The sequence below is a fragment of the Artibeus jamaicensis genome, unplaced genomic scaffold (assembly GCF_021234435.1).
Source record: "Artibeus jamaicensis isolate MK-2021 breed Jamaican fruit bat unplaced genomic scaffold, CSHL_Jam_final scaffold_474, whole genome shotgun sequence".
Lineage (NCBI taxonomy): Eukaryota > Metazoa > Chordata > Mammalia > Chiroptera > Phyllostomidae > Artibeus > Artibeus jamaicensis.
The window spans coordinates 46,277,734-46,291,036 of NW_026522046.1; the positions used below are offsets into that span (position 1 = coordinate 46,277,734).

General features: G+C 54.0%; 1 protein-coding gene across 3 annotated transcripts in view; it reads right to left on the reverse strand.

Moving 5' to 3' along the window:
* The window catches only part of DOP1B (DOP1 leucine zipper like protein B), a 75,528-nt gene that overhangs the window by 14,840 nt on the left and 47,385 nt on the right, over window positions 1-13,303 (reverse strand). For all 3 annotated transcript variants that reach the window (XR_008390182.1, XM_037127172.2, XM_053657791.1), the window contains 8 exons: window positions 13,052-13,163; window positions 12,242-12,427; window positions 11,002-11,124; window positions 9,514-9,648; window positions 4,882-4,937; window positions 3,360-3,464; window positions 3,211-3,277; window positions 1,461-1,605 (listed from right to left, as the gene is read on the reverse strand). Coding sequence is in view for 2 of the 3 variants with exons in the window: in XM_037127172.2 (XP_036983067.2) it covers window positions 1,461-1,605; window positions 3,211-3,277; window positions 3,360-3,464; window positions 4,882-4,937; window positions 9,514-9,648; window positions 11,002-11,124; window positions 12,242-12,427; window positions 13,052-13,163 (929 nt within the window). In the remaining variant the exon portion in view is untranslated. The remainder of the gene's footprint in view (window positions 1-1,460; window positions 1,606-3,210; window positions 3,278-3,359; window positions 3,465-4,881; window positions 4,938-9,513; window positions 9,649-11,001; window positions 11,125-12,241; window positions 12,428-13,051; window positions 13,164-13,303) is intronic.

Below are 13,303 nucleotides of genomic sequence, written 5' to 3' on the forward strand. Positions count from 1 at the left end.
ACTCTTGATCCTGAAAGAAAAACTATAAATCAACTGAAATAGTTCACGTGTCAAAACGAGCAACGTGTTCAGCAAGATCCACTCTGGCCCTCGTGTGCACGGTGCCTGCCGATCCAAAGGTATTTAACCACCAACTTCGCCCAATCCCAACCAGTTCCACAGGGAAAGATCTGCCACAACGACCCAGCCAAGGCCCTACTGAGACAGGAGAGGAAGAAGCTGGGAAAATTCTTGGGCAAGAGGGATGGGGAAATGGAGACAAGAAAAAAAACAGACAAGAAAATTAAACAAGACCAAAGAGTTTGAGCGACTTTCAGCCAGCTGGTGGATTGCAAGACCTTATCTCCTGACCAAGGACACTTGCGAGTGGATAGTTCACCCCTCTCCTCCCCGACCAGAGGACACACAGCCTCCCTGGCCATGCGCCACAGGTGTGGGGAAGAGAAATGTTAAGGCCGATGACCACCAGAGAGAGCACACGGGAACAAGGGAAGACAGTTTGGAAAGAAGCGCCCCCTCCCAAGGAAGAGGTCTGTCTGCGCTCCCCTAGGAACTTCCCTCCCAAATCCCCACGTGTCTCTATACAAACTTGCTTCTGAAAGCTCAAGGTGAGGTGGTTGTTAGGGGTTTTACCCGCCACCTTCTCAGACTGCTGTCCTCTGACAGTAATAAAAGCGCAGTTATAATCCAGTCCCTGTCTGTACGTTAATGGCTGAGCGGTGGCCGGCAGCACGAGCCCCAGACATGGTTGCCCTCCGGTTTCACCACCGCTCGCCCCACAACTTCCCCTGCTGAGGCACTCCTGTCACAGCCAAGTCTCTCCCTCTCTGCAGGTCTGGCAGCCTAACTCTTGATTGACAGCCCCGGCTGGTGGTCTATGGGGCAGCGACAATCGACAATATACCTGACCGCTGACAATGTACAGCTCCTTAATTCGGGCTCTTCAAGAGCACAGCATCTGGCTGATCGGTGATGCCTTGAGTAGACGGATGAGTCTCCTGACATTTTCCAAGGAGGCTTTAGCTAGAGACAAGGCTGGGCTGTGCCTGGCATAGGCGACTTCCCTTATAACATCTGCACATTCGGGCAACAATGAAACACGAACCAGAAACGAAATACACAACATAAACCACCCGACAACAGCTTGCTGGTTCACTGTTTCTTTCTGCAGCTCCGCAAATGGAAAACATACATTCTCCTGCATGTATATTTTATCCCATGCTCGTGTCTATCACCAAGTCCACGCAAACTATCCTGGAAAGTTCCTTCCACGGACCCACGTCTCAGCTCTGTGAGGGGTCAACACCGTAGTACGCCACCCAGGACACTGTTAGGGGAATCCTACTGTTTATTATACATACAACTCATGTTGTAAGGAGTGAAAACAGGGTTTACTTTTAAGGAGAAACCAGCCGCACTGGCTGGGAGCAGGCGCTATTTCCTGACCCTTCCACACCTACCGCCCACATCTTCCTCGGCGTCAGATTCCTCCAGAGAGACCTGAGGCTGGGCCTTCACCTCCAGGCTTCTGCTCAGCCAGCTGGTTTGCTCCAAGGAAGAGCCAGCGACATTTGCCACGGCTTCCAGGATTTTCTGAGTGACTTCCTGAGAGGAATCGGCAGGAGGAGGAAAGGAAGTCCGTTAAGAGAAAGGATCTTAGGTCCCTGGAAGGGCACTACCCAACAGCAACACGGTGCAAGGCGCAAGGTGAGCCATGTGGACGGCATTACACGTCCCAGGAGCCGCCGTACAAGGTGGCGAAGGAAGCCAGCTGGGGATGTCGAACCCAACACACCCGAAATCGCGCCAACGTGCAATCAACACAGGAATCGGTGACATTCCGCGTTCTTGTTTTTGGTGCCGTTGTTAAGCAGACGTATTTTTACGCTTCAGCACATTCAACCCTGACGAGCCACACGTCAGGGGCCCAGAGGCCACATGTGACGAGGGATTCTAGTTTTGGCCGACAGAGATACCACAGCACAAACAGGACATCATGGCTGCGTCTAGCGGGTTACTTTCCTGGTTTCTTTAGAACCATGAGTTCTTGCTAGAAATGAGCCTTCCAACAATATAAAAAGGTAAAAGTAAATAAATAAATGGACCTGATGGGGGCGAAGGGAGGAGTCACCCATGTGAGGAGCACAGTCAGTGAAGGATTTGTGCAAGGAGCAGGGACAAAGGCGGGAACACTGGCAGGCTTCCCAGGCCAGGGCCACGGAGCATCACCAGCTAGAGCAGCTGGAGGTTCCTGGCACCTGAGGACTGAACGATCCTGACTCCACCGTTAGCTCTTGGGTGTGAAGGGAGAGTGAGCATGCCTGCCTGCCTGCCTGCCTGCCTGCCTGGTGGCAAGGAGGGTGCACTGAGGCCAAAGCTCTGGGGTGGGGGTGGGGGTGGGGGTGGCCGGCCACAGGAAAAGGGCCTCTCAAGGAGCCTCTAGGCGGGTGCTGCCTGGGTAGAGGGTGGGGCACCTGCATGTTGATGCTGCTGCTTGTCTCCAAGCCAAGACAAAGGAGCCGCCTGGGCTTCCTGATGACGCTTTAGGGCACCTTATGCAACAGTGGTTCAGCACTGGGACCTGGAGAGACCACTCGTAGGTGCCACGGACCCTAATGATCGGCAGTAGTGTTGTTGGAGCCGTGAAAGAGACATCCCGGCTCCCACCCAGCACAGTCTTCGACTCAAAAAGCCCCTCCATCAGTGACTATAATGGCTACCAGACACTGGTTGTCTAAGTCCATTATCACATCTGTTTAGACTTGCTTTCCACTCTAAGGACAAGACTTGCTTTCTCCTCTGGGTAAGTTTTACCTTGAATGTTCAGCAGTTCTGAAGTGTCCTATGAGTATGTATTGCCTCAGTCGGGGGGTGGGGGTGGAAGAAGGGTTTAAGGAAAGAAACCCATGCACAGAGAGAAGTTTCGCGTCCCCATCATGCCTCAGGTCAGTTCCACCCACACCTGCGCACAGTGGGGAGGAGAGGGCAGCTTGGAAATTCATCAGTGGGTGCTCAAGCTGAGTCTGAGAACCTCCAACCGGGGGAGTATCAAGCCCCCTGAAGACAGAAAGGGAGGTAGAGAGACCGAGAACAAATGCAACCCAAAGGCCGATTCCACCCAGTGCTCATTATCCACTGTAGGGCAGAATCTTCTGGAGGCGGACAGCACCCCAGGGGCAGTAAAGCCTGCTGCACTTTTCAGGCACAGACCTGCAGGTCTCTCTGGTCCTTCTTGCTCTCCAGGTTGGGAGTTCGAGTCACGAAGTCGTTCAGCATGCTGTTGAGAGACAGGCAGCTTCAGACCAGGAACGAAATACGTTCCAGCAGAAGATGCAGGTCGGGGAACCGAGACGAGCTACCTGAGGAGCAGGAAGTGCCCGGGGGGAGTCAGGTTCAACTGCGCCGACTCCTTCAGCACGCCCAGCAGCGCGGGGAAGTCCTCCTGCAGGGCCGTCACCGGGAGCCTGGGTCCAGAGCACACCAGGAGAAAGTTGAGACAGGACGGTGACGTGTGGGCAGGCTTCAGACAGTTGGAAAGCGGAGGGGAGACGGCGTAGCTGATGGGCCTGTTCCCTCTTTTCTCAGTTACAACAGACACAAGCTAACTTTTGGATTTCTGGCATAAGCTGGAAGTTTGGAGACCTGAAATGGCCGACAGGTCAGGTGCTCCTGGTCTGCTGCTCTGTAGAAATGAAAGTCTTAACCCAGAGGCCCGTCTCTGACCATCTGGGCCTGTCCAGAGCTACACCGGGCTTCTCCAACAACGCTGGGGACCCAGCCACCCAGCCAAAGGTGACTGAGGAACAGGTCAGCAACCCTCCGGGCACGCCCCACCTGCGGGGAGGCAGGAAGCTTCGGGGCTGTTGCCACACAGCCCGAGGCCCCAGGCTCAAGTCCTGGTCCCCGACTTCCTCCCGAATGACCCTGGCAGTGGCTCCTGTGCAAGAGGAGGATGGTGACACCTGACCTGGGGCTGCTGGGAAAGCACCCACGTCACTGGGGCCACCGGACCAGACATCGCTGCTGTCACATGAGCCATCACGAGCTGTTACTGGCTCATTGGCTCCAGGAGGAAAGAACCGCAGCGATGCTGTGGGTGAAGGGCCCAGAGCTGGTCTGACCTCCACCCTGGGCGCAGGGACTCCTGGGATCGTGAGCCTCAACTCGCCTGCCCTGGGCTTCAGGGTGTGGTGAGTGGGGAGAGCCAGGAATGTGAACTGCGTTCCCCGGGGGGGTTCACTCAACCGTCAGGTTTACTGAGGGTGAAATGCCTGGTAAACCGAGAGGCTGTCGGGCTTCCCAGGAAGGGGTCTGCACCCACTTTGCCTCACTGCCGAGGCAGAGGGCGCTGGCCCAGTGGAGGGGCCATGGTCCGACCTGAACGAGGCACACCACGCACACGGCTTCCCCGCCCGCCCTGGAGAAAGGCCTGGGGAATCTGCTCCCACAGCTCCCGCAGCCGAGCCCGCCGGGTACGGAGATGAAGCTCTGTGCAACCGGGCAGAGGCCTCCTGGAAGGGCACATGCAAAAGCCCCAAACACAACCATTGCTCCTTTTTCTTAAAGGGCTCTTGGTCCTTGAACACTGTTTTTTTTTTTTAAGGTATCAATTTAATGTAAACTGTGTCTTTGAACGTTCACCGTGCCTCACACAAAGCTTTGCTGACACGGAGGGATCAGCAAACAGCATGCAGTTTTTAAAACGTCAGGTTAGACATCTGAAGGAGGACAGGCGAGGCCACCAGGGTGCACCCACACCTCGGGACGCCACCAGGAGGCCACTGAGACACCTCTGGACTCGGGCTCTCCAGCCGTCTAGACGAGAAGTGCAGGCCCGGCCGGAGCACCTGCACTCGAGGAAGGGGTGTGAGCCTCCGTTACCTTTGGATGAACACATGGCAGAACTGCAGCACAGGGACGTCCACGAGAGGCAGCTTCTGAAATTAAAGCAGGGCCGTTACGCCACGTCGGCAGCGACAGACCTGGGCAGGCCCAGGAGGAGTGGGAAATCACTAGGCGGGAAACCACACGGTGGGAGACTGCCTGCCGACCCCACCCAGGACGGACAGATGCCTGGCTAAGACTGGGGTTGGGGGTCGGCCTGCCCAGAGTAACAGGATGCGGCTTTAACTTGGGCCTGACAAGACGTACCAGGGACAACAGTCAGCAGAGATGGCACGCAGCAGCCAGCACTAGCCAGTCAGACTTGACACCCCAACCAGTCACACTTCCTGGGTCTTTGCACCTAAAAACCGTGCCCTGAGAACAACCGAGGGAGGCTTTACCTCCCTTGGTTGGCTCCACTTTCCCTCTTATTCCCTCCAATAAACCTGCTCTTTAGCTCGCTGCATCTGTCTGGTTTCTGGAGCAACTTCGACCTCACAGGTAGGAAATGAGGCTGAACAAGAATTCAAGTACCGAGTGAAACGCATGGCGCAGCCTCACAAAGCAAAGGTCTTCGGCCAGAGAGCCTTTCAAAGACGGTAACAGGTGTGAAAGTATCCCCCGAGGTAACAAAAATAAATGCAACCTACGCACGAGGTCCCTGATCCTTGGTGCCCCCTGTGCCAGCCTCCATGAGTGATTCCCACTGCGTTCACCTACTGTCCACTCGGGCCCTGGCCAGGGAAGATTTGGCGTGGAAGTGAACCGGCCCAGACAAAAAGCCGGGGGCCAGCACTGACCCTTCTGAACACCTGCGACTAGCTGGGGACAGCAGACAGTTAACACTTGTCATTCTCAGCTCAAGGAACTCCTCCCAGCCCAGGCAACTTCCCCAAATTGCCGGTGGCTGGAATTACTTAAACACTGGTTCCCTCCTTGCTTGTCAACAGCTATTTGCAGAAATTGCAGAAGTAGAGCTAGCTGGTGGAACGAACCACAAAAATGTAATTTTGTTACTGAACAGCCAAAAACCTCGTGAAGATCTTGTTATTTTTCGCCTGGAGGTGGAAGTTGCCGATCTTTGGATCTTTGTAGAAATTAAGTGACGTGAGGGAAGAAGACCTGCAGGCATCAGCTCTGTCTGCACAGAGGCCGTCGCGGAGCCTGCTGGGGCCATGCGCCCTGTGACACGCTTCACAGGGACAGCCCGCCAGGGTGGAAGGTCAGCCTCCTGACCTGACCCTCGCTCCGAGTACCCTGGACATCCACGCAGGACCCGATGGCCGCTCCATCCCTGCTCTGTCCCTTGAGGGCCAACTTACACACTGATGTGTAAGAGTGAGAGGCAGCAAGACCACCAGACCAGTCTGGGGACCCGGGGCCGACCTCCGGAGTGGGGTGGAGGTCACTGCGTGCATTTCACGTGGATTCCTTAAGCCCTTCCCTTCACTGCTTCCCTAACCTGGCTCACAGTGTCAACGTCCAAGCAGGTTTCTCTGTTCTCCCGACCAGAGCACAGGCTGGCAGGGGGCCGGCACGGTTTCCCTGATGCACAACATGGGCTTTCGGCAAACAAGGGGAACAAAGGGGACCTGCACCCTGAACCCACATGTCACTGACAGGCGGGAAGCCCCGGCGGGGCCAGGCCTCCCAGGATGAATGTTTCCGTAGAGGCTCCCCGAGGCCGTGAGCAAAAGGCCCTTTCAAAGGAGCGGTGGCCAGAACAGAGCCCTGTTCCTGAGGTGGGCAGGGCTGTGCATGGGCCAAAATATGCTCAGTCAAGTTTCCTCCCATTTCTGACTCCAAGTTCGGCTTCTGGTGACCACCCGAGAGTGGGACGGCCTTAATATCTAAAGATGATACCTCCTTTTTTCCTTATGAAAATGTTTGTTGTGCCAAATAGACATAAGATTTACCATCTTCACCATTTTTAAGTGTTTGGCGCAGGGGCACTCAGTCTGTTCACATTCTGGGGGCCTCATCGCCACCATCCAGCTTCAGAACTGCCTCCTCTTCCCCAAACGAAACTCCGCCCCCACCAGTCATGGGCTCCCCTCCCCCAGTCCTGGGCTCACCTTGCCACTCTCTGTCTTTGGGAATCTGACTGTTCGAGGTGGGGCAGGGGGCAGTATAGGGAAGAACTCTGAGGCTGCGCTGCTGTTACTGGCCAGCATCTGGCATCCTGGTTGCCAGGAAACACCTTTTACCACTTAGGCTGATTAAACAGTAAATCGAGGTAGGAAGGAGGAAGGAGACGTGTCTCACATCTGACTCAGCAGTCCTGAGTTCAATAATATTGCCAGGTATTTCAACATCACAGGAAACACTGTGTTAGCAAGAAAGGGAAGTCCTTGAAATTCTATGTAGCATTTCCACTGTCTGGGAAAGGAAGCCTTGACACTGTGCTTTCATCCCAGGGCCTGGAATGCGGGAGAGGGTCCCCGGTGCCCAAACAAGGAGCTCATAAAACAACCTCGGTTAATTGTCTACCTCTGGTCATTATCTGTTTTCCGAGGGAGTCCCTGATGCTTACAGAAAGAGCCCATAAATAACTCTGGAAAGTGCCCCAATTTTAATTAACTGCCTCCTGTCACGTATTTGTTTTACAGCAAGATGAACAAATGGAGTCTGGAGCAAGATAAGAATTTGGGAGAACAGACCCCCACACATACCTAGTTTGGGTCGTCACGTTCACCCAGGAAAGCTGGCACCACATTTACTGTTAATCAACACGTAACTTTTTTTCTCCTACCCCACCGACAAGTCCTCAGAACAAAGAACTCTCTCCCGGGGCTTGGGGCGCTCTTGACACTCTTGGCTCCCTCGCCACTGGGCCTCTGGCCCAGGGGCTGGCCACCCTGGTCTTCAGCCGCTCTTGCTTATGTCGCCCTGCTTTGCCCTGAAACTCTGCCTTTCACCCTCACTCTACCCAGTCCCGTTTCTCTTCTCTGGGACCGGGCCACTAATACACTGATTACACGCTAACAGATTTGCTGATCTGTAATTCTTTACACGCGTCAGCAAGAAGAACCAGGTCTCTCCCGTCAACAGAGGGACCTCGTACGTGGAATTGCACTTGTCCTTTTGTGACTGGCTTATTTCACTCAGCGCAATGTTTTCAAGGTTCCTCCAGGTTGTAGCCTGTGCCGCAACCTCCTTCCCTGTCGGGGCTGAGTGATGGCGCCCCCTTGTGTGAAAGTACATTGTTTATTCATCTGCTGATGGATACCTGGGTTCTTTGCACATTTTGCTATTGTGAATAATGCTATTACGAACACTGATGTACAAATATCTCTTTGATTAAGGTATTTTATTTTTTTAATTTTTGAAAAAGATTTTATTATTTATTTTTAAAGAGGGGAAGGGAGGGAGATAGAGAGGGAGAAAAACATCAGTGTGTGGCTGCCTCTTGAATGCCCTCTACTGTCGATCTGGCCCACAACCCGGGCATGTGCCCTGACTGGGAATCGAACCAGGGACGTTTCCGTTCGCAGGCTGGCACTCAATCCGCTGAACCACACCAGTCAGGGCTTGAGTAAGATATTTTAATAATCACTTTGTCCATTCCCTTATTTTCATTTGTGAAATTTTTCTTAAATTTCTTCTAACAATAATTTTAAATCACTTGATAGAAGGCAGTTATTTCAAGGTTAAAATAAGTCCCTGGTTTATCAAATTAATTAAGAACCAAACAGACCAGACTCTACTCAGGCTCCTCCAGGCCGCAACCTTGGCCTGGAAGGACCAATGAGAGCCGTGAACTACGGCAGCTTGCTCTCCCCGGGGTGCCGGCCCAGCAGCCCCCTGAGAACCGCCTGCCTAAGATGCCTGAGGTGCCCAAAACAATTAACTGCCCACGCCTTCAGCCAACCCCTGAGGGGCTCCTGAATTCCCTTTTGTTAAACATTTGTTAAGAAAAGTTACAAATCCTTCCTCTGTGCCTTTATGATGTATATGCCTCTCCTACAACCGGGGAAGTCTTCCTCAGCGACCTGAGGGCCTTCCTTAGACTCATCATCAAGACAGGGCCCGGCAAGCACCACAGCAAACCTATGGCCTCCCCACACCGTCCAGCCCCCTTCCCAGTTTGCTGGAATCCCTGTCTGGTCCCCCTCCTGGCGTCCCCCACTCTGTTCAAAATACCAAGCCCCCTCCGTCTGCACAAATCAGAATGGAGCCCAGCTCTCCCCCTACCACAGTGGTTACTGAACAAAATCGGTCTTTACTGCCTTTAGTGTCTGGCTTTATCTTGGATGTGTTTAGGCTGCAAGTTTGTTGGATCAAGGGCCACTGCCTCCTTGTGAAGGTGCCACTCCACGCGTCCTGCTGGAGGTCCCTGATGGGAACCCAGCACTGGGCCTGTGCTCTGCAGCAGGGACCCGAGGGTGAAAGATGGTCCCTGACGGGGTCCACGGCAAGGAGTCCCTGCCTCCCCCACCAGGCGCACCGGAGCCTGAGGGTCACGGTTCACGCCGACTCCCCAAAGCCCAGGGAGGACGCCTCTGTTCACGCCCTGAATGCCCAGCTGCTCCCCTGTTTCAACCTGTTTCCCTTCCCAACACGCTCTACGGGACGTGGAGCTGTGAGCATGGCCCACGTTCATTCTCTGAGGCCCCCCGGGCTCCTGACCTGGTCGCCCCGGATCTGCGGCGGCCTCTTCACCACCTCCTTCACCAGGTGCAGCACCGTGTCCGTCTGCAGGGTGCTGAGCGCACAAACCAGGTCCACGAGCGTTAGCTGAGACGCACTCGCCACTGGGACAATCTGCCGAGGAAAAAACCAGCGAGAAAACAAAGGTAAGAACGAACGGGGCACGGAGAAATTCTGTAAGAGTTACCTCCGGAGGAAGAGACTTGTCTTAGTCTTTTAAATGTTTAAATGAAAGCTGGGCAAAGGCTCTGTTGGGAACAGAGTTAAGTGCTCAGTCATTTATGCTTCTGTATCTGATACAAGTTAGGACCGAAGGGTGCGTTTGATGACAGGGCCCGAAGCCTGGCCTGCTGAAGCTCAGGGCGCATTTTAGAAGCAGGTACACGAACTTGAAGGAACAGCCCCGCACTGGGACGAGGCCCCAAGGTCTCAGGACAGGAAGAAAAACTGGTAGATTCCGTTCACAGGAGAGGCCTCGGCAGGAAGCCCTGGTGTGGGGGGGCATGTTTTGATGACGGAAGTCTGCGTGACATGGTCCCATCCCTTGGGAGGGGCCACACAGGGGCAGAGCCGTGTGGCCTGGACCACCGGCCCCTCATGCCTCTCCAGGGAATAGGCTCCCCACTGGCGCTGAGACAGCGCCTGGGGGATGGGAAAGACCCTCTGAGGGGGGTTCTCGGTAGGAGCCGGGACGGTCGAGAGGGGGCGAACGAAGGGGGATGTTGGTTCTGCAAAAGTGGGTCACCCGCGCCCCTGGAGGATGTCTTGAAGGACCAGTCCGTGGGTAGAGAACGGACAAAACGCAAACTCCAGTTTGGGCCCAGGGACGCAGTGATCTAGTTTTCCTCACCGTCCCGGACAAACACCACTTTCTAAATCGAAAGGGCCTAACATGAAGACTTGGAGTGACAATGACACCTCACCGGAGGACAGTGACGACAGGGGGTTGTGCGAGGGAGGGGGCTGTGGGCACTCTCTGTCCCTCCCTCTCATTTCGCTGTGAACCTTAAACGGCCCTAAAAACATAAAGTCTTTTTTTAAAATGCGTTAAAGAAAAGCTGTAGGATGCTATCACAGCTGGGTGCCCCGGGGGTCTTCCGAGGTATGACAACGAGCCGTGCCCTAAGCGAGCTGGCAGGCTCCTGGCTGTGTGTCAGTCTCTGACACGCACAGGTCACAGCTGTTGTCGTGCGCACCGCTGGATGTTAAACTTAAATGTTGGACAGGAGCACAGTGCGCCCTCCTCCAAGTCCAGAGAACGAGTGGGGGCGGGCTCCACTCCCCAGCACCCAGCGTGCACGTCTAGGTGCCTGAGACTCAGCCGCACCAACCCCGCGCTCAGAACGGTGGAGCCGCCTCGGTGTTTTTCCAGGTGGGCCTGTGACGTCACCTCTGATCCCTCACACGCGACCTCCTGGTACTTGCGTCAGGGTGGGTTTGGCCACTACTGTAACTGTGTAAGCTCACCTTCGTCTTACTGTGACATCTAACTTTCTTCCTGCTCCACACCACAGCCACGGCCACCATCAGCTGGACTCCGAGATGAGCTGCCAGGGGGTTCAGGAAGTCTAAAATTTTTTGTCGTATAGTCTGAGAAATGGGGAAAGAAAGGAACGGTTATGGCAGATGGTGTCAGGGCTCTGGCGTCCCCGACACTGGACCCCCACCACTGGGAAACCCTGAGCTGGGCCCAGCCAGTCGGTGTCCCCAGTGCTGTGGGGACAGCAGGAATGGGGGCTCCTCCTGGAGGCCCTGGGTGTTGGGGGGCTTGAGATGCACGGCTGGCAAACTCGGTGGACAGACAGACAGCTAGGAGGGAAGGATGCGCCATGGAGCATCTGTGAGCAGAGCGGGGGTCAGCAGGAAGCCATCCCGTGTTTTCAGAGTGAGACCAGGGAACAGAGTGGGCACTGTCCCCATTTGAACCCATAGCCTCTGCTTGTCCCAACTGGCCCAGGGACACATAGTTGTTTGGGTCTAATTCCACTGTCGCCACTTAGCAGGTGTGTTCACCCTCTGCACCCTCGTTTGTAACTGGGACTGATAATAGTACGTACTTCATAGGGGAGAAGTAAATATGCTAATAAACCAAGAGTGTGTTTAGACGCCGCCTGACATTGTGCTTCTGACAGAAGGAACACAGGGAGCAGGGAACTCGCCCACACCCCAGGGAGCCGTGAGCTGGGCAGCTGGCGACCTAACTGCTTCCGAGGCAGAGACTTAGAACCAAGGAGAGGGAGCCAGACACGCTCTGGGGGTGCGTTCCTGGTTTAACAACAACAACTCAGTAAAGCAAAAACAAAACAAAAAACCTCAAAGACACGCCAACATTCTGCCCTGACCTGCCCATGTGTCCAAGGTGCCCCCAGCAGCAGAACCTGGGGGAACGTTGTCTTAGGAGACAAGCTCACGAGACACAGGTGAGGACTTCGGGAACGCCATCTGAAACCCCCAGAGACCTGACTTTTAGTTTAAACAGAAGAGGCAAAGGAGAAATAAAATAGGCTGAAAGCCACTGACAAAACCTCTATTCCATGAATAGAAGAATTACTCATAATAAACACACTGAAGACTTCTACTTCCGACTTATTTCTGACTTGGGTTCCACTGACCACACTCACTCCTAATGTATGCATTCCCGCATATGTTTATTTTTGGTGGGAAAATACAAGACAAAGTAATGAGACCCCACCGGAAGATCTCTCACCTTGGTGGCTTTAAAGTAAACGGAAGAGGGCCCCTTCGTGGCTCCAAGGAGATCCATGGGTCTCTTCTGGGCCTCCTTTCTGAGCACGTTCCAGAGAAGGGCCATGGTGTTGACGACTCGAGGCAGCTCCTCCAGAATGGCGTTCTTAGCATTTTTCAGATCAGTGGGATCACTCGCCGCTGTGGTCTGAAAGGAACGTGGGCACGTGAGACCTGGCTGCATCTAGAACAGCGTTCCCCTCCCTGAAGACTGTGGTCAGGGCTGACCCCGGGGCTGCAGCCTCTCCTCTTACTGTAAGCCCCGCACCTGCGGTCTGCAAGTAGGACCTTAACCCTAACCTTGACCCCATGGCCTGGAACCAGGGCCTTCTTTCAAAGGGGGACGGCTGAGAGGCTGAGAGGCCACGTCACAGGCTCTCCCAGCCCTTCCACCAAAGCCGCAGCTGTACTCTCAAACTTGGTGCTAGATGGGAGGGGCAACGAACAGCTCAAATGCCTCCCAGCGCAGACTTCACAAACACCATGAGAGCAAGTAAAAACCACGTGGAAAACAGAGAAATGCAAGCCTAAAACCAAGCAAATGGCCTTCCTGATGCAATTATGGGCTAGGACTGAGGGACAAAACTGCACTTGCATCACTTACATTTATGCACACATTTGCATGTGTGTGCATAATGTTCACATAATATGCAAAAATTTGCATACACATTTGCATTACTCACATACATACATATCTTATTTGAAACAGTCACAACCCAGTGAAGACAAAACAGTATTATAAAAATTACCCCCAACTCAGGAAAAAGATTACCTTTTTATTTTGGCTGGTTTGTTCCAAAAGACAAAAATGACTAATGGTTGTCAGCCCTTCCAAGAGAGTGAGCGGGTAATCCGGGGAGATGTTTTCCCTCTGGGAGGTTAGCCTTCGGTGAAGAAATGAGAAAGCGGTTTTGAGAGGTCTGAAGAGTGAGGCTACACAGATACTGATCCTGCACATGAACGCGTGAACCAGAGAGACAGCACTACTACCTTAAATAAAGCAGGGCTCTCGTTAGGAAGTATA